Here is a 26,276-nt window from a genome sequence, read left to right as displayed (position 1 = left end):
AATGTAAATTTAGAGCAAACCTAAAACTGTATATTTTTTGACTCCAATTCTTTTTTTGCATATTTAAACAATTTTTTTGGAACTGCTGGAAATACAGTTTCACTCATTTTTTTATTTTTTCATATAAGACTACATACAAAACAACAAATTTTTGTTCAATAATTTGGGTTGTGTTATAGAGTTTTAGCAGTATTTGCCTTAACAGCAGAAATCTGGGTGAAATATTTATGCTAGTTATAACAAAACAAAGCGTTTTTTGGACCAGATCTACGAGGGTTATTTTTTTTTCAAGGTCCGATCGGTCACAAAATTAAAACTACAGTGAAAATAACAAATTATTTATTTTTAACAAGTACTTACATAGTTACGCTATTTCTCTACATAGTCGCCACTCCGATTTAGACATTTGTCATAGGTGGTAACAACTTTCCAATACCCTCGTCATAGAGCAGAGCCGCCTGTGCTTCAGCCATGTTTCTACACTGGTCTGCAGCTCAATGTCTGTGCCAAAATGTTGTCCTCCTAGCCAGTGTTTCATGTGAGCAAAGAGGTGAAAATCGGATGGAACCAAGTCCAGGCTGTATGGTGGGTGATCAAACACTTCCCAACGAAAACGCTGTAGGAGTTTCTTTGTTACAGCTGCAGTGTGCAGCCGAGCATTGTCATGGAGAAAGACAATGCCTGATGACAACATTCTTTTCCGCTTATTCTGAATTGCTCTTCATAGACATTGAAGAGTCACGCAGTATGAATGAGGTTGCAGTGATGGTTGTGCCACATTCCTTGAATTCCACCAAGAGAACTCCATTCCAGTCCCAGAACACAGTAGCCATACACTTTCTGTTGAAGAAGGTTCGCTTAAACTTCTTTGGTTTACTGGAAGAATGAGAATGCATCCACTGTTTGGATTGTTCTTTTGTTTCTTCAGTTTCTAAATGGAGCCATGTCTCGTCCCCTGTGACAATTTTGTTCAAAAAATCTTCTCCTTCGTTGTGGTAGCACTGGAGAAACGTTAGGGAAGTGTCCATTCTCATTGTTTTGTGATGGTCGGACAGCATCTTGGGAACCCATCTTGCACACAGTTTGCGGTACTGAAGTCTCTCACTCACAATGGTGTAAAGAGCTGACCTTGAAATTTCTGGAAACGAATCACTCAAAACAGAAATTGTGAACCGACGATTTTCTCGAATTGCCTCATCCACTCGCTCAACGAGATCATCGGTTGACACTCGCTTCCTTCCCTGACTGCCTGCATCATGAACATCTACACGTCCAGCTTTAAAGTTCCTGCACTATTGTCGCACTTTGCTGTCACTCATTGAAGTTTCACCGTCCACATTACTTATTCGTCTATGAATTTCAGCTGCATTACACCCCTCAGCCTGAAGAAATTGAATTACCACACACACTTCACACTTGGCAGGAGATGCTATTGTTGTAGATATGTTTACGTGCTAGCTACGTGTTCAGAACAAAACGAAGTGACGCAGCGTGATTGAAGGCTGTACTAGAGACACTGCGCAAAGGTTCATCCAATTTTTGCGTGGGTTTTTATTTTGCGACCAATCGGACCTTGAAAAAAAATAACCCTCATATATATATATATATATATATATAGAAACTCTTTTCATTATTCTGATAACAGGAAACACCAATAAAGCATGGAAGAGTGTTCAGAAACTTCCTGACACACTCTGTGTGCATGGACACACTCACACAAGTGAGTGAGTGTGTGTGTGTGTGTGTGTGTAAAAATATACATATATAGCAGATGGTTGAAATAATAATTACCTTTGGATGAATCAGATTTAACAGAAGAAGAACAGTTATCATGACTCAATTTACGACTAACTGCAGCCAACTGCCGGGGTCTTTGCTGATCGGTTAATGGTGGCAATGTTGAAGAGGACAGCAGCCGGTTATTGTTCAATGAAGTCGAGGATAAAAATGATTGCGGATGATTCTGGTAGGTGTTCAATTTTTCCTTATGATTTGCTCTAAGTAAATAAGGAAATTAATTTATGAAATCTTAATAATAGTATATTTAAAAACACTGATTCTATTTTAATATATTCTACAACACAGCAGTCAGCATGCTTCATAATCATGGATTCAATTTCTTGAATGAGTTTGGCATTTTATAATTTTATTTATCTATCATCAATAAAAATATATTTAAATACACTTATAACCCAAACACATTATACCAATCAATTTCAATGAAAAAGGAATTCATCAATTCAATTTTTTTTTTCAATAAATTACAAAATATATTTTAATTCTTTCTATCTTTTACATTATTTAAATAGTTTTGTATTAATCTAGAAACTCCTCCCCATCAAATATTATGAGGGAATTGTGAAAATAATTAAATCATAATCACAATAACATTGAAGTAATCACCTTATAGGATAAAAAGGGTGTTATTAACACCTCCTGCTTGCATAAATAGAATAAAGAAGCTATTTACACAATTCCTTATGTTTTTACCCTTATTCTTTTATCGTTATTTAATGCTCAAAATTTTACAAAAATTTTAAAATTTTTACAAAATTTTACATTTTATAAAAGTTTTATAACTCCTCCTATTGAGTATATGTATATAATAAGAATACAAAATGAATATCAGAAAGGGATGCATAATTTATTGCTCTATATTATTACTTCCAGCTTCCCTTTCTTAGGGTTATGACATATGTAAAGTAACAAGGGTTTAAAAATGGATGCAACCCAAAGATTAAGATGGTAGAAGACACATATAGGTAAATTTTATTTCTCTCAACATGTCAGTAGGTAACATTGTACTCTAGGTTAACAGCTTGGAACAATTGAAATGTCCTTCTTATGCACTAGTGCTATACCAGTATAAATCCATCTCTATTGTTTTAACTATGTCGTTTTCCAAGGAAGAACATGTGTTTATTATTGATACTTATTGTGCATATTAATCTTATAAACAAGTGAAAGATGATTTTTGGATAAAATTTCCCAATTCTTCAGTTCTTAATAAGTCAACAATATCACGTTTGATTAATAAAGTTCGTGAGACTATCAGTACATCATTGGAAAAACACAGGTCGACCATCATTAACAGTAGAAGTTCTGGAGGATGTGAAAGAACTTTGACTCTCTCACCCAGCTCAGAAAGTTATCTTCACAGGCTGGGCTTTCATTAACTACAGCTTTCAGGACTACTAAAAAATTACAATTGCATGCTTATTACATCAGTGTCATTCAAGAACTGAAAGAAATACACCACGGAAAATGTTTACAGTAATGTTTGTCATTGGTTTCATATTTTTACTGATGACAATGGTATTGAAATTTTGGATGTTTATTTCAGCAACAAGGCGTGGTTTCACTTGGATGGCTACATTAACAGCCAAAGCTGCTGAGTATGGAGTGCTGAAAATCCTCATGTGTTTCATGAACAACCATTACAAGCACGTAAAATTGATGTTTGGTGTACGATTTCCCAGCATAATGTAATAGAGTGTTTATTTTTGACAAATCTGTAGATACTGCGATTTATCGCAACATAATCAAACAGTTTATTGCCATGTTAGACTTACATGAATTAGAATGTTGGTTCCAACAGGATAATGCAACGTGTCATACTGCTAATGAAACGTGGATATGTAACGAGAATGTTTTGGCCATTGTTTGATATCAAAAGGGTTGTGGCCTCCAAGATCCCCATATCTTACACCAGCGGCAGACTTTTACTTTGGGAGTATTTAAAAAGTGTAGTTTTTAAAAACAACCCTCATATACTTGATGAATTGAAGGCTAACACTGAAAATGAGATTTCAAACATTACTGAGCAAACATTACGAAAAGTGGCTGCAAATGTTATGAAACGTGTACAAACCTGCATCTAGATCACAGGAAATCATTTTGATAATCTATAATAAAGTTATTAAAGGTAATTTGACTACTGTTGTATACGTATTTTATTAACATTAATATTTTTATAATAAATTCATGTCATCAAACAGCAGGATTGCGTCCTTTTTTAAATACCCAATGCTTGAAGAATAAATCACAATTGCTTTCTTTGGGATGTTCAATAAACGTCCACTCCATGCGGTGAACATATTTTAAAGCATACATAAGGGGAAAAAGAAAAAAAGTATTAAACATTCAGGATAATTTTTTATTTCTTTAAAATTTAAATTCATGAGCTACTCTTCAACATAATCTCTAACTTTAGGCATTTTCCACTGTTATTTTCTATTACAACTGGCCTATTAATGAAAGTTTCTGTGATAAAAGAAATTTTATCTACATATACACACATACAAATGTTATCCTGAATTAAACTATTTTCAAATCAATTGATTTAATGAAAAAATAAAACCAAATTTAAGCCCCAATAAACAACTGCCCTGCCAAGTACCAGAAAGTGCCAAACATCATGGTGCCACAAATGCAATCAATGCAACTGATTCAAACTAATACGACACTTCCAAACGAAAAAGATGAGAGAAAGTGGATGATCAATCTACCACAAGAGTACTGCCTGTGATCAGAGCAGTTTAAATCTAACTCAGGACCTAACCTTCTTAAGGTTAAAAAGAAGTTCTGACCTTAACTATTATTAAAGTTCAGGGTTTCTTTTTGTTTTAGATCTGGGTCTAAAATAACTTTTTTAACTTAAAAACAAAAAACTACTCTTTTTCTGTTAACGAGGTTCACACTAACAAAAGTGACTTAAATACACTTCATATTAAATAGGGTTAATTATTTTTACAATATTCAAAAGCAACATTTAAAAACTTATTAAATAAAGTACAAATAGGTTGTATAAATGTTACATATATAAATACATTTATATCAAAACTATACACTATATATGTCAGATATAATGGTAATGGTATAATGGTAAGCAAGGTAATCCACTGAAAACAAAAAAGAATTGTTCCAGCATTTGCCTACGATTTCGAGAAAATCTTAGAAAAACTTGGTCAGAGTAATATTATAAAGTACAAAATTAATGAATAAAAAAATAGAAGTGGTTTACTGTATATTAAAGTATTACCATGTGCATATAATACTATGAAATAATAGTGATGCAAGTATATGAAGGAAAAATATTTTCAGTGAAGAACATAATTTTAAAGTCATTAATTAATTGATAAATATCTGAGAACATGTTTTAATACACATTAAACAAGTTCACAGAAAGTTCAGATTTACCTAATTTAAAGTAATACTATTAAAAATTCAACACAGCAATGCTTTTTCAGACAAAAAATTAACTTAAATTAATCTATCAGATGTTTACATTATTAGATAATTTATTAAAAACAGAAACTGAACATAATAAGATCCCTTCTCATAGGCTTAAGTATAACAATTTGTAATACAAAAATGATAGTGTAGTAAATAAAAAAATATGTAAATAAATAATCTTAATTTCAACATTGAATGATTTCAATGATTGTACATTGTGATAATTTTTTCCAGTACTGTTATATTTTAACATTAAAAACACTATTTTAAAAATAATTCAATGTTATAAACTTTAATATGACTATTAAAAAACAATTATTTAATGTAAAACCAACTTTCAGTATTACAATTTTAATGGGAGTACTGTAGTGTAATAAATATTATATTGAGACAATATGGTTTGATATTTTTGCAAGAACAATAATTTGGTCAGTTACATAAAATTATTTCAAAACACTTCCAAATAATTTAAACCATAAACAACAAAAATATCAATATTATTATTCATAGAATTAGTATTAGTAAGATGTGTCCATATGAGAGGGAAAGTGGAAAATCTTTTATCTATATTTAGTTACATCGTTACAACCTATCTGATGAATAAATTTGTGAACTGCTGACACTCAATTTCCAATCATATTCATAATTCTTATATCATGTAAGTAAATTATCTTCTGATGTAAATGCACTGGTATCTGTAAAAAGGGTAACAATGAATGGTTCTGAATGTGTAAGTATTGAGAAAAGCAAGAGGCCAAATATATTTCCTTGGATGGTCCACTATCACATTCTGAAGTAAGGGCATACTATATATTTTCTACTGGTTCTATTGTCAAAAGGTGATATTTCAATTGGCTGATTACAGTTGGTTAGGTATAACTTTACCCAGCTTAAGCTGCGCCTCTGACTTTACAATTACTAAGTTTTATCATCAGCAAGAAACTAGTCCAAACACAAAGAGCTGCAAAAGGATAGTAACAGATTGTTATCTAATGATATAACTTTAATCAATACTCACAAGTTATGCATCATCATATCATCGAGACTCTGTTGCTGAGATTGCTGTTGCTGTGAGTGCTGGGGCATGCTACTGCTACAGCAGTGCTACTGCTAAGTGACACCAGCAGTACTGATTGCATTTCCTCCCCCAGTCCGCACTTGTGTTTCTCTGGCAAGTCTGCTGCTGTTACTACCTCCACTAGCTCCTCTGTAACGGTCTATACCTGTTGATATACTAGTGTCACCAGTAAAAGTTCCTGAACTATCTCTTCCTTCATTGCACTTGCTGCGTGCTGATAACAAATTCTGTCTCGAGTAACTGTAAAAATTATATTAAAAAAATAATAGAATTAAACAGTAGATCAGCCCTAAAAATGAGTTGAATTTGTATTATATTTTACAAAAACTATACATTTCTAAATTTTATAAAAATATTCAGGCTCAAATAAGACTAATGTTCAATATATATATTACATTTAATTGGTTTAATGCACATCTCCATTATTTCATTTTGACTTCAAATCAGTGTGTAATTATACAAGCCTGCGACGGTTGTGCTTTTTAGTTTTTGATAATTGATTCTTATGTATTTTTTAGCCCTGAATCTGAAAATAACTTTCATTTTTTCCATCATGTCATGTTTGCAAATTTTAAATTTCAAAATTCACAAATATGTTGAAAAATTGTGAAACAATAAAATGTTTTTTTTTTTTTTTTTGTAATAAATTAATATAATATATTTACTTTTTTGGCTAATATTATGCATTCTTATAGCTAAACAGTTGAGTGGTCTGAAGAGGTGGGTGGGGGGGGGGGGTCATTGATCCCTTAATTTCTAATGAAAATTGTCACAAAATAAGCTTAATTTCTATTATAATGCATTTTTAAATTAACTTACTTTAATTATCTAATTAATTTTTATCAGATATGTCATGTCTTTGGAAACCATTCCCCCTCTTCACCCACCATTAATGACGAAGTAAGTAAAATACTTACAATTTTATTCCATGTGTTGAAGTTTCTTTGAATGGCTTATATTCTGCTTCGTTGTTTTCCTTCTATGTTCTCTATAGAGTTCATCTCGGTGTAACATCCAGCAACAGACTGCCATGATTGTAGAAGTCCATTTTACACAGACTACTCGATGATCTTTTGCGTGATGATAGCGAAGCTGGAGAGACTGCATACCATCTGCGACTTCAGCATGAGGTTGTTCTGTTACACAGAGATGCATTATCTGTGGAGACTGCTGAGGCCACAGTGCATTGTGCTATCTGTAGTCTTGGTAGAGAAAAGATGCCTGGCTTTGATGGACTGACAGCTGAGTTCCTTGTTCACTCAGTTGGCGTTAACGTGAGAATTATCACACATGTATTTAATAAATTATTGATTGGTAGGTCATCACGTCGACCCCTGATGTTGCTACCAGTTTTCAGCAAGGTCTTTGAGAAGGGGTTGTATCTTTATACAAATGACAGGTTGGTCTCGTGTAGGTTGCTGATGGAAAACCAGTATGGGTTTCACCTCGAAAAAGGCACTGAGGATGCCATACTTCATGTGATGAGTGTGGCGTCGGCTAGTGAAGCGAAGTATGTCTTGGGGATCTTCCTAGACATTTCCAATCTGTGGTTCATTTAACAATCTGTGGTGGCCCTCTGCCATTTCCTAATTACAGAGGTGAGGATAAACTGAAAATGAACTGCAGGTATGAAAAGTTATTTTAGTCTTTGAGATGTGTTGCTCTGTGAGGGCAGCCATGAAGAAGGGAAGACACTAAGGGTTGTCCTCAAGGCAGTGTGTGTGGGTCCTCTTTAGTGGGTGGTGGATTTTGACTCTGCGACTGAGGCTGCCCAGTGGGTGTCTTGTTGTGGCCTATGTGGATGACGGGTTCCTGCTGGTCAAAAGATGCTCATGGAGGGAGGTTGAGCTCAGGGACAATTGTGCATGCAAGGTGCTTGATCTGTGGGCTCATCAACACAAGATGACTTTTAACCTGGAGAAGACCACGATGATGCTTCTCAGAGGCCATTTGGCAAAGAGTCAGCAAGTTCGAGTATTGATGTCAGGCCATAGAATGAAGTACACTCATGTTCAGAAGTACCTCGGCATGTATTTTGATAAGAAATTTCAATTCAAGGGGCACCTTTAATATGTTGCAGAAAAGGCCTGTAGGCCTGTAGTGCTTTTTAGGATCCGACATGTGTCAATCCAGATGGGGGTCTCAATTTTATGACCCTAAGCATCCTGTTCAAGGGTGTGTCTTCACCAATGTGAGAGTTAAATAGTGTCCATGTCCATGCCCACTATTTTAAATACTGTAATCCATAAAATTACTTTTAAATAGAACACTCTGGTTCACTTGTTCAATTGGTTATTTAATATTACTTTGTTTATTTTACACATTTAGTTATATTATATTTTATTCTTTTTACATTGTGTCATATTATATTATTAATGAGATGAGATGAATATGTATGTCTGTAGTTATGAATGTGATTTCTGAATGTGAAATGAACAATACAATATGTTAAAATTAATATACATCTTTGACAGCAGCTGTATTAAGCTACCTAGATATATCAATATCAATAAGATAGATATATCAATAAGAAAACGAGGCAAAACAAAATACATCATAAGAAATGTAATAAATAACATATGGGACCAAACAGTGTGTGTGAAGCAATTATGTTGTATGCTGCACCAGTTTGGGCAGATAGGATGAAATTCTGTAGTTACAGAGATATATTATTGATGGCCCAACAACTATTACTTTTGATGGTATCGGGTAGTTATCAGATGGTTTCATAGGAAGTGGTCTTTGTGATTGCAAGAGTGAAATTGGTTGATATTCCAGCTCTTGAAAGACAGGGACGGTATGTTGCTAGGAAGTTGGATAAGTTGATTTCCGGAAAGATGCAGCATGGTTATATATGGCAGGCTAGATAGGATGAGACTACTGATGAGCGATATACGCATGACCTCTTCCAGACATTAGAAGCTTGTGGGCACCTCATGGGTTTCCCCTAACAAGTACGTAACTCAATTTCTTACAGGTCATATGTCCTTTAGGGGTAGACTGGCTGGGTTCAACCTGGTAGATTCGGGTCTGTGCCTGTAGTGTAGGGTGCAGGATGTTGCCTTCCATGTTTGTATTAGTGCGCCAAATATGATCTGGAGTATACCGCAGTACTTTGTCGACTGGATGTCACTGGAGCAACACTTGACATTAGTCAAAACCAGAAGGATCAGGCTGAATGGTCAGTTGTTAGAGAATTTCTGCACTATTTGGCTAGGAAACAGATTGCAGAGGGAATCTAGGGTGCTGCTTAGTCTTGCTCCTGCGTCCTTTTTTTTGTTTGGATATATATATTATGAATATAATTTTCTTGTTTAAGTGTTTTTGTTTTGTTGGTGTTATATCATTTTGATTGTTTTGCTGTTAGTTTTATTTTTTTCTGGTTTGTCTCACATGTGAACTCATTTCACCTTTCGGGTGGGTGGGTGATTCAGTTCCTTTGATGACTATAGTTTAATATAGTTTTCAGTCTTGCTTGAGACCAGAGATATGTTTTGTTATTTTTAGTAATAGTTATACCAATGGGAATGTTGCTTGTGGCATTCGCATTGGTGGCATCCCGCGTCCCGGCAACTGAGAGGTATATGCCAAGAATTAAAAGATGATCTCTGGTAAGGCCCATCAGGGCTAGGAATGGAGTGGGTGGTTGGAGGGTGTCTTCCCCTAGAGAATCAAGAGTAGTCCATTTTCCTTGATACCTTCTTTCTATTTCTTTCATGTCCTGATGAAATCTCTCACCCATCTCTTTGATTATGGCATCCAGATTTTCAGGAAAATAGTCCACATGTGAATTTAAAAAGTGAACCTTCAAGCTCATGGAACAGACTAAATTTTTGTATCTCTGCAGCATGTTCTCAATGACTGATTTGAAGTTCAGATCCTTCTTATTACCCAGAAACTTGATTTCTACGTCTTTAAAGGCTCTAAGGTTTATTTTTCTGCAATTTCCATTTATTTATCAAAATTACCATCTTTGAGAAGTTTTCTTATGTCAGGACCAGTAAAGACACCCTCTTTTAGTTTGGCTTGTCACAGATGGATTTAAAACATTTACCTTCTTTTGATAAGACTTTGATAGATTGCTTCATCATGCCTAACTTGATCTGCAGAGGTGGCAGGAGAACTTTATTTGGATCTATAAGAGCTTTTCAGAGCACATTTTTGGTTCCATTATAATGAAGCTCTTTTTGGCCAATCTTTCCTTATCCAATGATTTTTTCTGTCTCTGCTAACCCATTTACACAAAAAACAAGGAAACTTTGTGTATCCTTCCTGCTGTCCTAAGAGCACTGATATTATTTTGAGACAATTTTTAATTATATAAATTGTGTTAATTTTAACACATTAAATTTTAAGTACAATTTAAGTCTTCTATAGACTTAATTCCTTTATTTACAAACATATGTAAAATGTGTAGTGCTTTCATACTAAATTATCTCATTTACTGAATGCATTGTCACATAACTTCAATTTCTTCTACCATTGTGAAAGTTATTAGAACTACAGATCACCTTTCTCTGTGTAGTTAACTACTTTAAAGGGTTAAAAGGATTCATTCAAAAATTGATTTTGTTAGTTACTTTTAACTATAAACATTTTTAACTAAATGAGTTATCAGATGTACCGAAATGAAATGGTATTTAATAACATACTTCCATCATGCTTGTAGAATAATGTATGTTATAAAAAAGAAGAGTGAATTTTTCATAAACTTTCAAATGCGTAAATATTTTCTTAAAGAATAATAAAAATTCTTAAAAAGTAGTTTCAAATAAAATTATTTGTTTCCAATATAGTAAGAAAATTAACAATACATATTTTACTAAGCATGGGAAAATAATACCAAAAAAAAACAAACTTTGTGTCACTTCTTCTGAAGCAAACTAACCCTTCTAATAGTTTGAAAATACAAATGTATTACAAAAATATGTTTATGAAATTACAGTTAATTTTTCTATTGATGACAATCGCATAGGAAAAAACGTAACAATGATTTGCAAAAAATTATATTTAGGTAAGGTTGACAACAGCTTAATGAAAATAATTCTACCAGACCAAGGGAAATCCATAAAGGTATGGCTCTAAATTTGCCTCTTACATTACAATAACCACTCACTTCAAAGTTGTTAAATATTGGTCATTAGAATGCATGAAAAGTATGTACATCCGTAAAGATAATGTTACTCTTATGACAAGGCTGTTCAAGGGGTAGAGTTACAAAATCAATAAAAAACTGGAATATAGGCTCCTTGGATTAAATAACAGATGTATTGAATTAGTGGAAATAATAATAAATGCAGTCAGTATGGAGTAAATACTGTCCGATTCATGAATTACTGGTTGTCTGATATACTGACTGTCATAAGAATATTATTAGAAAGAATCATCAAACAGGGTAAATAATTTTAAATATGCTCCGAAATGTGAATTATACTCAGATTCCATGATTCTCACTGACCAAGACTTGTTACTTTCAGGAAAATGCTAGGGAAGTTGATTTCATTATCTGAATATCTAATGAACACAAAAACATTTTTAGGACTCAAAGCATCCTTTTACTAATAATAACTAAGAGCTTTAACACCCATTTTTCAACAGTTGGAAACACTTGTTTGTTTTTTATGTTCACCATCAGAGTAACTCACACTAGATGGTTCAAAACCCATGCAAACAAAAAATAAATAAATAAATCAACAAACAAGAATAAATTCAAAGAAATAAAGAATAAAATTTGGTAACTGAAAACCTGAACACACAGGCAAAAAAATATTACTTTTTACATATAAGTTTGTCACAATTACTGTAGGTTTTCTTCAAACAAACTGAGGTTATTTCTAAATGACTCTGGGCCCAGAAATTCCTTAACAACCTAAATTCATCAAAGATAATTGGTTAAAGATGAAGTAAAGGATATATGTTTTATATTTTTTCTTATCTTATGAAATAGGTTTTTAATATTAATTTGTCAAGATAAATTTTATCATAGATAGGGAATCTTGGAGAGCTGCATCAAACCAGTCAAATGACTGAAGACAAAAAAAAAAAAAAATTTTATCACTGTCCAAAAGTATGTGAACTGGCAACTATGTTTGAATTTGTCTTCAAATAAAACATCCAAAAATTCCTTTATGGCCAACAGAATTACTATTGTTTATCCTATTTAAAGCTAGATAGTTACAATCCAATCAGTGAATAATCTTTTTACTGCTAATAAAGAATTTTTAAGTCTCTTTAAATAAATGCATGTGTTAATGAATATGTCAAACTTACAGCATGGAGAGTCTCCTCTGAGAGATGTCAGTTCACACTGTTGATTCCATATCAACTGAAAGCATTGGTTTAATGATCCAAACATTAGCTGATGTTGCTGAGTACCTAGGAAATTATTTAAACCGGTTGCTGGATTACCTGAAATACAAAAAAAATGTTACTAAAATTTTAAAGAAATAAATACTGAAACTGCCAGAAACACACATACATGAAAATTTACAATGAACCCAAGAAGCTAATATGCAATGATATCCAAAGATTACCTTGAAACTGAACAATCAAGCAATATTTCATTTCTAACAATTTCTTTTTGTAAGTGAATTAAAGAGTTATTTCTAGTTTTCAGTGTATGGATAACGTTATTAAAAGTGTTCATTGTTAAGTTTTGGAGGCAGGGTGGAACTGAAGGTCATTAAAATTAGAAGATTGTATTTGAAATGCATGTAAATGCATAAAATTGTATGATTTTCATTTAAGTTGCCCAAAAAAATTCAAGTGGGAAGTGTTTTTACTAGATTATAATGCATACTAATAATTATATTGTATCTAATTTTCTATCATTCTGGTGTTAATATAAGCTATATTTTCAATGCAAAAATTGACTATTAAAAAATAAAATTAATTATTTTTTAAAAAAGAAAAAATATACTGCATATGATCATGCAGCTTAGATACACAATTGTATTGTACAAACACATACCAGGAAAAAAGAGAATCAGAATAAAATCTTACATATCAAGCCAAAAATTGTTTGTTTCTATGCTTCTCGCATCATGTGAGAACCAATCGACCAATTACTTTCAAATTTGCAGGATACATTCATGTTATCCAACGGAAGGTTTTAAGTCATAACCCCCTTGGGGGTAAAGTTGTCAATTACAGATATTCATTAAAGAAGAAAAGGATTAACAATAAAAAATTAAATTAATTTCTATCAACATGGCAGCTATCCAAGATTCTCTATCTAGTGCTAGTCGTTTTATTTCAGTATACCCTCTACATGCTACATCCCTAACAATTTGTTTTACATATTCCAAACATTGCCTACATGCACAATTTTTTCCTTCTACCTGGACCTCCAATATCAAAGCGACTATTCCAGGGTGCCTTAGGATGTGGACAATAAGTCTGTCTCTTCTTTTAACTATATTTTTCCAAATGCTTCTTTCTTCATAAATTTGCCGCAGTACCTTTTCATTTGTCACTTTATCCACCTATCTTATTTTTACCATTCTCCTATAGCACCACATTTCAAAAGCTTTTTCTTCTCAGGTACTGCAATCGTCCAAGTTTCACTTCCATATAAAGCGACACTCCAAATATATACTTTCAAAAATCTTTTCCTGACACTTAAATTAATTTTTGATGTAAACAAATTATATTTCTGACTGAAAGCTAGTTTCGCCTGTGCTATTCGGCATTTTATATCGCTCCTGCTTTGTCCATCTTTAGTAATTCTACTTCCCAAGTAACAAAATTCTTCTACCTCCATAATCTTTTCTCTTCCTATTTTCAAATTCAGTAGTCCATTTTCATTATTTCTAATACATTTCATTACTTTCATTTTGTTCTTGTTTATTTTCATGTGGTAGTTCTTGTGTAGGACTTCATCCATGCCGTTCATTGTTTCTTCTAAATCTTTTTTACTCTCGTTAGAATTACTGTCATCAGCAAATCGTAGCATCTTTAACTTTTCACCTTGCACTATTACTCCAGATCTATATTGTTCTTTAACATCATTAACTGTTAGTTCTACGTAAAGATTAAAAAGTAACGGGGGTAGGCAACATCCTTGTCAGACTCCCTTTTTTACTACGGCTTCTTTCTCATACTCTTCGATTATTACTATTGCAGTTTGGTTCCTGTAAATGTTAGCAATTGTTTTTCTATCTCTATATTTGAACCCTAATTTTTTTAAAATTCCGAATATTTTATTCCTGTCTAGATTATCAAATGCCTTTTCAAAGTCTATAAACGCCATGTTGGTTTGCTTTTCTTTAATCTTCCTTTTACTTTAATTTTTTTTTTTTTTTTGTCTTCAGTCATTTGACTGGTTTGATGCAGCTCTCCAAGATTCCCTATCTAGTGCTAGTCGTTTCATTTCAGTATACCCTCTACATCCTACATCCCCAACAATTTGTTTTACATATTCCAAACATTGCCTACATGCACAATTTTTTCCTTCTACCTGTCCTTCCAATATTAAAGTGACTATTCCAGGATGCCTTAGTATGTGGCCTATAAGTCTGTCTCTTCTTTTAACTATATTTTTCCAAATGCTTCTTTCTTCATCTATTTGCTGCAATACCTCTTCATTTGTCACTTTATCCACCCATCTGATTTTTAACATTCTCCTATAGCACCACATTTCAAAAGCTTCTAATCTTTTCTTCTCAGATACTCCGATTGTCCAAGTTTCACTTCCATATAAAGCGACACTCCAAACATACACTTTCAAAAATCTTTTCCTGACATTTAAATTAATTTTTGATGTAAACAAATTATATTTCTTACTGAAGGCTCGTTTAGCTTGTGCTATTCGGCATTTTATATCGCTCCTGCTTCGTCCATCTTTAGTAATTTTACTTCCCAAATAACAAAATTCTTCTACCTCCATAATCTTTTCTCCTCCTATTTTCACATTCAGCGGTCCATCTTTGTTATTTCTACTACATTTCATTACTTTTGTTTTGTTCTTGTTTATTTTCATGCGATAGTTCTTGCGTAGGACTTCATCTATGCCGTTCATTGTTTCTTCTAAATCCTTTTTACTCTCGGCTAGAATTACTATATCATCAGCAAATCGTAGCATCTTTATCTTTTCACCTTGTACTGTTACTCCGAATCTAAATTGTTCTTTAACATCATTAACTGCTAGTTCCATGTAAAGATTAAAAAGTAACGGCGATAGGGAACATCCTTGTCGGACTCCCTTTCTTATTAGGGCTTCTTTCTTATGTTCTTCAATTGTTATTGTTGCTGTTTGGTTCCTGTACATGTTAGCAATTGTTCTTCTACATATATATTAGGAATATAATAATAATAAAAATAATATTATATTAAATCAGGTGAAATTTAAGCAATATAGATATTTTTAAATAGCATTATAAGTAATAAGTTTTATAATCAAAATTATAGGACCCATTTTTTTTATAAAATTCTCTAATGGAAAAATTTCCTTCTGAGAAATTTTAAGAAAGGATATCTTTAAACATTTTTAAGCAAGCTTTTTTCAATTGAGCCCAATGGTTTAGACAAGGACCTGAAAACTGATGCAGTTCTGAAGGATGGCCCACCTAATTGCACATACAAAATTTAAATGGAATAATTTCTGGTTTTTATTAGTAACATACGCATGCACATGTGTGCATACACACAGTGCGTTTGGAAAGTCACTCCTTTAGAGTTATTGGTGCATTCTGTTCTTTCAGCATTAGGTTGGTTGCCCAGTGGGTTCGTTGGACATTGCTCAGTAATAAACCAAAACGTCAGTTGAGTTGTAATTGAGAACATGCTTCAATTCATTTATCAGAATCAATAGTTGTGAGAGACATAATGGTTCTTTTGGTAGAGGGACACATTTTTCTCGTTTACACATCTTTCATAAAGTTAATACATATACTGATTTAGTGAAACAATTTTCTGAAAAGTTTCCGTATACTTCTGTTCCTCACCATAATGCACTTCGAACTCTTTATCAAAAAGTTTTGAGCAACAGGCTTTGTTGAAGACCCTCTAAACTTAATGAACATAAGCTGCTTGATATTTCAGTTGCTATGGCCAAAATTTCATGAAAGTCAATGCGTAAGTTAGCACAGCAGCAAGATATTAGATTTCCTATCACACATAAAACTGTAAGAAAAGAATTGAAAATTTTCCCTTACAAAGTAATGTGTGTTCAACAACTGAAACCTACAGATCATGCCAAAAGTCTAAATTATTGTCAATAATTTAAACATTTTATTTGATCAAAATCCTGTACGTATCCTTGACATTATGTTTCTTTACAGATGAAGCATGGTTTCATCTGGGAGGGTATATTAATTCACAAACTATACAATTGTGGTCAACTAACCCCCATGAACACGAACAATCTTTACAAGTGAAAACTGGAGTCTGAATCAGTGTGAATAGAATACGCATTGTGAGTCCAATCTTTTTTGAACATGGAGTAATAGTGATTATTATTGTGCAGTTATCAGAGGGGAAAATCAATTATGATTGGTTTAAACAAGATGACGCCACATTGCACACAGCTAAGAGATCAATGACTTTTTATGAGAAGCTTGTATGTAGTCTGCACAATCATCTAATCTGACTCCCCGAGATTTCTTTTTACAGGAGACAGCGAAACAAGCAGTGTATATAACAGATCATGCATGACTGACGAAATAAAAACTGCAAAAAGGGCATACATACAAGACATTCCAGTACAACAGCTGATTAAAGAGTTTGAAAACAGAACGAAATGTTTGCAGAGTTGTATTGATGTTGGGAGATAATTTTCAATACTTTTTATAAACTATTCAAGTTATTTTAATATTCGACTAAAAAATAATGAAATAAGCATACAAAATAATAATTAAGTAAGTTTTGTCACTACAATTCTATAATTCCAGCACACAGCAACTTTCTGAACACACACACATACACATACACATACACACACACACATGACTATATCATAATTTGTACACTTTGAAATTTAGAGTTTTTATTTAAGAAATTAAAAATACATAAAAATTTCACTACTAGAATTTCCATAATTTTATTAATTTTTTAAACCGATTTTTTTCAAATTATTTTTTGTTAACATTTTAGATCATAAATACAATAGTTTTTAATATAATTATGTAGTATTAGGAAAAGGTTGAGTAAATTTCATTTTTTCATCCTTCTTATATGTCTGTCTTTATGTCATGTTATGTCTACAGCTGCACTGTGAACTTAACATGATCCATACTGATGGCTCCCACCAGGTTGGTCTAGTGGTGAATGGGTCTACAAATATCAGCTGATTTTGAAGTCAAGAGTTATAACACTCAAATCCTAGTAAAGGCAGTTACTTTTATACGGATTTGAATACCAGATCGTGGATACCGGTGTTCTTTGGTAGTTGGGTTTCAATTAATCACACATCTCAGAAATGGTTGACCAGAGACTGTACAAGACTACACTTCACTTACACTACATCCTACATCCTATGAAGTAGAACCTGGTGGTAATTCCTGGAGGCTAAACAGGAGAAAGGAAGGAAGGCTGATAGCTAAACAAAATTCAACTCGGAGAAGTGGCACATATTGAATAAAACAACAAATATACATATATACATTTTTATAATGCTCAAGAAACATTCCAAACTACATTTTGAGGATTTTTAAATTTATCTTTTCAGATCTGTTCACACACAACTTAACACATCTCGATGTTCAATAAAATAATACCAAATGTTCTGTCATAAAAATTGTTCACTAAATTTATGGCATCACTTATGAAACAATCTTTATAATATGTGTATGATAAAACCACTACAACTAAAGAACACAGCAAGTCATACCAAGAGCTGAACTCATACTTAAGAAAATTTCATCACATTGAATTACTCATTACTTGAGTCATATCTGGCTTGACATGAGATAACATCATTTGACTGTTATGTATCAAATATAGGTCTACAGTATGGATCACAATATAAATCAGATGTGAATAAGTAAACATACAAACATACTAACTTATTTGTATTGTTTGTTCCAAAAATGATGGAACAAATAAATGTAAGGGGTTGTAACTTAAGAATGTTATGTGATGGGTTGTTTCGGAATACATATTCAGATTCAGCATATAAAATACTATGTAGAACATCTACTCCCTTTAAAGACCAAATTTTATACTGACCAGTGATAATCGATGGATGAGGCCTTGATGAAAATCCATCAAAAAGAAAATGAACACTAAATATTTTTTTTTAAATTTCACAAAAAATATATAAATAAAAATAATAAAGGATTAATTTTATAATCAAAGACAGAATTAAAAAATAATCATCTACAAATAATAAAAAAATAAATTATCTACCAAAATACAAAACAAAAAAAAATATTTATACAATTATCATAAAAAGAAATTGATGAATCAGAAAAAAATCAACCAAACACAAAAATAAATTAAAATTATATAAATAAAAATAATATTTCTAGAATAAAATACAGAAAAAAAGGAAATCCACATAAGCACACTAAAGAAACAAAAAATATTACCTTGGATAAGAAGACTACTTAGCCATACCACCTATAAAATAAATATCTTGATTACCAAAAACACACAGAAAAGTAATATGTTAACTTTTTTTTTTAAATATGTAAATATGTTTTCAAAGAAACATATTTTGTTTTCTTTTTCTTTTAGTTACAATGGATTTTCATCAAGTAAGGGCTTCATCCATCAATTATTTGATAAAAATATTTGCAGTTGCCTATGGTATTTCAAATTAATTTTGCAATCAAATATTACTACAAATAACATTTATTTATTTAATGGATGTAGTGTTTAGTGAACATGAAATTCAACTTTTAGAGAAAGGTTTTAGTTATAACTTAGTCAGACAAATATAAGAATATATAAATTTTAAGCTTAGAATATGAACTTATTTTGAAATTAAAGTTAATAAGGATATTTTGTTTCAAGAAATAATTAACAAAAAACAATGTTTTTCTACAAAAATTAAAAATTGTAAAAATGATAATTATAATGTTTACCAAAGAGTAAACATTAGATTACCAAAGAGCAGAAACTTAGATTTAATCAATTCAATAAAAAAAATAAGGCATTGGAGAATGATAATAGTTTTTACATATGCAGATAAAAGGAAAAACCTCTACTTCATTGCTTTGGAAAAATCTCAAAAACTCTGAATTTTTGATCCTAACAAATATGATATTAAGGTGAATCTTACAATTAAATTTCAAACAGTCTCCAAGAATTATTAAGAATTGTTCTATTTTCAGGGAAAGTGATGGTTTCACATTAACAGTAATGAATCCACAGCTATCCAAATTGTATTCTCTTATTAAATTACAAAAAGAAAATCACTCAATTAGACCAGTAGTTTCATATGTTAATGTTCCTGCTGATAAATTTTCTAGGAAGATTATTAATATTATCCAATATCATTGTAAATTTCAAACAAAATTTAATATTAAAAACTCAGCTGTGCTAGTTGAAAATATTAAGGATTTATATATTCCAGAAATCCTACTCTACTTTCATTTAATGTAAAAGATTTATTTCCTAGTATTCCACCACAAGAGGTTATCAATATTGTTAACAAGTTTCTGATTATCCAGAAAACTAATAAAATTACTAGAATTAAGATATTTGCATTGAACATTTGTTTTAATCAAAATTATTTTAATAGTAAGATTTACACTCTAAAGAGGGTCTAATTAATATTGGTAACCAACTTATAACAAAATTTATGCTCATCCTTTCTTTAAATAGTTCAAATTTAGGTATAGATATATGGATGATATTTTTGGTTGGTTTACGGGTAGCTTGAAACAACTAGGAATATTCTTGAATTTTATTAACAAATAACACAAAAGTATATATTTTACTTTGGAAGTGGAACAAAATAATTCTATCGTCTTTTTAGATTAAAATATTACTAAAATTAATAACAAATTGGATTTTATCATACATCACAAACCCTCACATACTGATACTGTCACTCACAGTACATCATTATCTGTCTGCATGTAAATTAAATGCTTTTAACAATTACATTTATAGATTATTAGATATTCCAATATCAGATGATAATTTTGAGAACGAACTTAATATTATTATGAATATCTGTAAATAATGATTACCAAGTAAGTTTAATTAATCAAGTACTTCAGAATTTTATATGTAAATCTGAAAGTTTATTTGTTTGTATGTTCTTGCATCACATGAAAACCAACTGACTGATTGCTTCCAAATTTGCAGGATACATTCATGTTATCCCAGGGAAGGTTTTAAGCCACAGACTGAAGCTCTAGTCTCCTTGGGAGGTGAAATTGTCAATTAAAGATATTCATTAAAGAAGAAAAAAATTAAATTATACAAAACTACAGTTACTAGTTTTTCCTTCTTTAAGCAATTCATTCCAACAAAAGTAAACAAAATTTCAAAACAAAAGAAATTTCACACATTCACTTATATAATATACGTTTACTTATTAATAAAAAATTCTAATTTACTTTTAAATGATCAATTAGACTGTAATAGTTCATCATTATTAAACTTATAAATGTGAGATGGGCTTCGTATCTTATCGTCAATATTGCCCTCCTCTTTTTCTGACTTGACCAATAAGTTTATACATTACTGATACATGTGTAAACTTCCTATTGCTGCTCTTTATCTTTGTGTATTTTATCTCTTTTGGTTTTATACATTTACTTTTTTCTTTGTATCATATTTTTAAGCTTTTGTATTCTGTCTGTAACATCTGAAGAAGTTACTGTGTACTGAAACAGCTGTCACTTTCTGATTCTCAATTTGTTCAAAATCTTATTTAGATATGGATCAATGGTTCAAATGAGAGATTGTTGAAATGAAAGGCAGACAACAATTAGAAAAAAATCTAATGTTTTCAAAAATATTAGAAGTGCAGATAAACAGTTTCTTCACAAAAAAATTTATGCATCTTATTTACAAATAGGATCTTCCATTCAGAATAAAGATGGTGAACACAGACAACAGTGTGTTCTTGATTGCAAAGTGTTATCAAATGAATCTATGACACCATCACAATTGAGACACTATCTTGAAACAAAACATAACAATAGTTAATAAAGCAATAGAATATTTTCAAAACAAAAAAATGTAACTTCATGGTTTTCACAGAAATGTTGACTTTGTGTGTGGAATAAAATTCTTGTCTCTTACAAAGTCCCCCTTTTGACTGCCAGAAATAAGCAACCCCATACAAGGGGCAAGATTTAATTTTGCATGCAACAAAAGCAATAGCAAAGAGTTTTTATTGAAAAACATGCCAACAAGCATTTGTAATATAGTTATCTGCAAATACAATAAATAGAAGAATCAATGAGATGGCCCAAAATGTGAAAAATATTTTGCTAGAATGGTTATGTAATAGTGAATATTTTGTGTTACAGTTGGATGAAGTCATGATATTTTGAATAATGCTAATATGGTAACTTTTGTACAAAACTAATTCAAAAATAAATTTGTGAAGACTTGTTTAGTGAATTTGTGTTTCCTAATACACCTCTTTTCAATGTTGTCAATGACTTCATAACTATAAAGTTCCAGGAAAAATATGTAGGTATACACAAACATAGTGCTAGGGCATTGTCAGGAATATCCAGAAAGTGGCACCTCTTGAGAAATGGCCAAATTGTTGTGAACATTGCAAAGTACTATGTGCTCTACAAAATGAAAACTGTTCTCGACAAGGTAGTAAAAATTGCCAATTTTATTAAGGCCCATCTTCTTAAAAGCCGGTTGTTGTCTGCTCTTTGTAATGAAATAGGAAGTGATCATGAACACTTTTTAAAGCATTCAGACATGCACTGGCTGTCTTGGGGTAAATTGTTTTGAGTTTTGTGATGAAATAAGGTTGATTCTAATAAATTCTAAATTTGAATTAACACAATTTAAATGATTTCACAACAATGCTTTTATCTCTTGCTTATTTGGAGGACATTGTTTAACATCTTAAATACTCATAACTCAAGCCTTCAAGGTACAACTGTCACTGTGTTTTTAGTGCAAAATGAGATAGAAGCAACAAACAAGAAGTTAAATCTGTAGTAACCATTTGAAGAAAGGAAAATATGTTTCCATTCATACCTTGAGGTAGTGATTTCATTGAACAACCCCTTTCCAGTGATGTTGCTGAGAGTATGATTTAATATATGAGGTCACTGGCGTCTCAACTACATCTGTACTTTCCGATTTGTCCTGACAAAAAATGATTGGATGTTTCTAGACTTGGAATAAGAACTTCCTTTCGTAAAAAGACATAAGGACAATTAGAACATTCAAAATAATATTATCAAGCAAACACCCAAAGCAATACCATACACGATCTTCAGGTTATATCTTAATCCAACACATATACATCACTGCAATTATATCCAGCTGCTGTCAAAGAACCACAATTCTCTGCTTTGCTACAGGACTAGATCCAAAGACACCAGCAGAAAGTAAGTTTTTTAAATGAAAAATCCTAAGAATGATTTATCTAATGAAGTAAATAAATAAAGATCCATAATCTAATTAAAATCTCATCATACCTTATATAACTCATATTGTTTAATTATGTCCAATCTACACCCTAACTTCTGTTATAAAAAATGTAAGAAATCTAAAAATTTGTAAGTATCTCAAAAATTTGAGTTCTTTTAAATATTTAATTCATGTCTCACGTGTGTTCACTGAAATAATAAATATTTTACACTATCAATACATAATAATACATTACACATCACATAACAATTATTTAAAATATACATATAAACATGTGAAATACTGTTGAGAATTATACATGAAGATACTAAATATAAAAAAAATAACTACAAAATAAATCACAATTCATAAGGTATTGGCAGAATTATTTGAGAATATATTTATGTGTATGTTGAACAAAGATGGAGAAAACACTATTTTTTCAATTTAAAAAAAAAAGTATTATTTAAATAATCTTCCACAATTAATATTGTTTCTGCCAAAGAAATCTTTTAATTCCATTTTAAATAAATTGATGAGATGATTTTTCAAAATGGTTCAGGAATTTATTAAAAATTGTAATTAAAACATAATAAAGCTTTTCCTCATAAGCCAAAATATTACACTGAGAAAAAAAAACAGTTCTGTTACCTTGTTAATCTATATTTTTATTTACATTATTTAATACATTTTCTAAAAATCTGGGAAACAGCCGAGTCATAAACAATTTTTTTCTAAAATCGTAGTGAAAGTCTGTAAATACATTATGCTTTTCAAGAAATGTTTAAAGTATAATTTTCATAATTTTTTCAAATACTTTAGAAAATATGGACAATAATGAAACTGCCCATAATTTTGAAAATTAAAGATTTCAAAGTGTTATTTATGGATGGTAACGAGATTCCTAATGACACAAAATTATTTATGATTATCATTGATTCTTAAAAAAGAAAAGCAATCACATGCTGTTTCAGCAGTTGAAAATATGAACCCATTGCCCATTTAAAAAGGACTTTATGAATTTTGAAGCAAACACTAGGCAAAAGACATGGGTGTCACAAGGATGTAAAATTGTTAACATATAACATGATGGTTTAAGTAAATTCTTAATAATCTTGCTTATCACTACTGAAAATAATAAAGCTTAATACACAGCCCTGAGGACATGTTTCTCTAACATAAACCTCACAGGACTCGCACATAGAAATTTTTTTAAGGAAGTTCCATTTTGGACCTTCCTTAACAAGCTTTGTACTTTGTAAAACTAACATATTGCCATACATACTCAATTTTTTCAATGTCCCAACCAAATCGAAAAGTTAATTTTGTTGATTTCTAGTTGTTGGAAATTGGTTGTTCATTTTTATAAGTGAAGTATAGCAGAGGTTAGGTCCTGTGCAAAACAATTAATCAATCTAGCCCACTTAGAAGCAGTTCTCTTTCTCTTCCCTCCCCTTCATTTATTTATCATTACTTGATGACTGCCATGGAAGTTACGTCACCTTCTGTCCTAGTTCTATCTATGGGATCCTGTCAGCCACTTCTTTATAAAAGCTCTATGGGTTAACTACCACCCTCTTTTTTGAACCTGTGGAATTTTCCAAGCACTCTTTTATTTCGTAGTTAGCAGTTACACAAAAAACATAACTAGCAGTTTATTACAGCTTGGATTACCTAGTAATCCAAGGCCTCCTGTTTTTTTTTTTATTGGTCAAGTCAGACCAATATTTCTTAAACTTTTAGAAATTAATTTCTTAAAACGATTTTTACAATAAAAAATTATAATACCATATTTTTTAAACCTTCAAATAAATTTACACTAATACAAGGTCTGTTCAGAAAATATCTGAACATATTTAACTGCAGGCCAACAGAGATATTTAGTGACATGCAGTTGGCAGCATTGTGTTCTGCATAAACCCCTTTGTAACCAGATATTCTTGGATTGTTGTTTAGATTTTGAGTTTTTATTTGAGTGCAACATGTTTAAGTGTAACAGCAATTTTTTTTGTGAGCAACAATACAATGTAATTTATATATATATATATATATATATATATATATATATATATATATAAAATTTAATCATTTAATCAAAATGGTATACCTCATAACAAAAGTAATGAATAACCAGCATGTATTCAAAAAAATTCAAATAACTCCATTTTTTTTACAGACATAAAAGGTAAGTTCCATGTATTCGAGCTAACTCAAGGTAATTGTATAATGGGTTATGTATAAAAAGTAATAAAATAACGATTTGAATTAGAAAAGTTGAGATGAATAACAGAAAACTAAAAACAACAGTTAACAGTAACTAAAGCTACCTGTTTGACTGATGTACAGCTGCATCTCTGTGAGTGGAATTACTATTGGAGTTAGGTTGTAACAAAGACACTAATGATGATGTTGATGATGAAGTGTTACCTTGATGCGAGTGCAACTGATGTGGTTCATCTCTATTACACAAATACGTAAGTTACAATTATCTTCCATAAAATGGTCCAAATATGAAAACTTAAGGAAAACCAGCCCATGCTGGATGCATAATTATTGGACTTATGTATTACAAGTCAGACCAATATTTCTTAAACTTTTAGAAATTAATTTCTTAAAACGATTTTTACAATGAGTTATAATACCATATTTTTTAAACCTTCAAATAAATTTACACTAATACAAGGTTTGTTCAGAAAATATCTGAACATATTTAACTGCAGGCCAACAGAGATAGTTAGTGACAAGCAGTTGGCAGGATTGTGTTCTGCATAATCCCCTTTGTAACCAGATATTCTTGGATTGTTGATATCTTGTTTTGATTTTGAGTTTTTATTTGAGTGCAACGTATTTAAGTGTTAACAGCAATTTTTTTTGCGAGCAACAATACAATTTAAAATTTTGTGGGAAACTAGAGAAAATTTTCAAAGAAACATTTCAACTTTTCAAACAAGCTTACAGAGATGATGCTCTGGGTCATATGCAATGTTACAAATGGTTTTCACGATTCAGAAGTGGTCGTCATTCAACTGAAGATGACCCTTGACTAGGACGGCCTTCGATTTTAACTGATGACACCCATGTTCAAAAAATCAACAATCTGGTGCATGCAAATCACCAACTGACAGTCACAGAACTTGCAGAAGAGATTAACATCTCGATTAGTTCATTTCATGACATTTTGACTGAAAAATTGAGCATGCATTGAGTTGCAGTAAAGTTTGTTCGTTGTTTGATGACTGAACAGCAGGAAAAATATCAAGTGAATGTTTGTCATCAACTTCTTAAACAAGCCAATGATGATGAAACATTCATGCAAAGGATTACAACAGGAGACAAAAGGTGGGTTTACCCATGCTGGGGATCTCCATGCCCCAAGCTCCATAGGGAAAGCTAGGGATCTACATGCCCCAAGAAAGCATGTGTCTCGATCCAATGTCAAAATTATGCTCTCTGTTTT

At 31.4% G+C, this 26,276-nt stretch overlaps 2 protein-coding genes across 3 annotated transcripts in view; both read right to left on the bottom strand.

Moving 5' to 3' along the window:
- LOC142330404 (protein argonaute-2-like) overlaps positions 1–6,321 on the bottom strand; it is a 59,574-nt gene extending 53,253 nt beyond the window's left edge. The window contains exons 1-2 of the mRNA XM_075375627.1: positions 6,254–6,321; positions 1,792–1,800 (exon numbers count right to left, since the gene is read on the bottom strand). Coding sequence (XP_075231742.1) covers positions 1,792–1,800; positions 6,254–6,321 — 77 coding nt within the window. The remainder of the gene's footprint in view (positions 1–1,791; positions 1,801–6,253) is intronic.
- LOC142329733 (cadherin-related family member 1-like) overlaps positions 1,833–26,276 on the bottom strand; it is a 56,108-nt gene continuing 31,664 nt past the window's right edge. Inside the window, exons 7-9 of one of the 2 annotated variants that reach the window (XM_075374466.1) lie at positions 12,584–12,721; positions 6,254–6,553; positions 1,833–1,997 (exon numbers count right to left, since the gene is read on the bottom strand). The gene's annotated coding sequence lies outside the window, so the exon portion shown is untranslated. Of the gene's footprint in view, positions 1,998–6,253; positions 6,554–12,583; positions 12,722–24,158; positions 24,408–26,276 lie in introns of those variants that run through there. The other variant, XM_075374468.1, reaches the window with a different exon arrangement.

Source organism: Lycorma delicatula, chromosome 9, assembly GCF_047948215.1.
Source record: "Lycorma delicatula isolate Av1 chromosome 9, ASM4794821v1, whole genome shotgun sequence".
NCBI classification, from domain to species: domain Eukaryota; kingdom Metazoa; phylum Arthropoda; class Insecta; order Hemiptera; family Fulgoridae; genus Lycorma; species Lycorma delicatula.
Note: the sequence above shows the minus strand (reverse complement) of the source record. Positions and strands in the feature narration are given on the sequence as shown.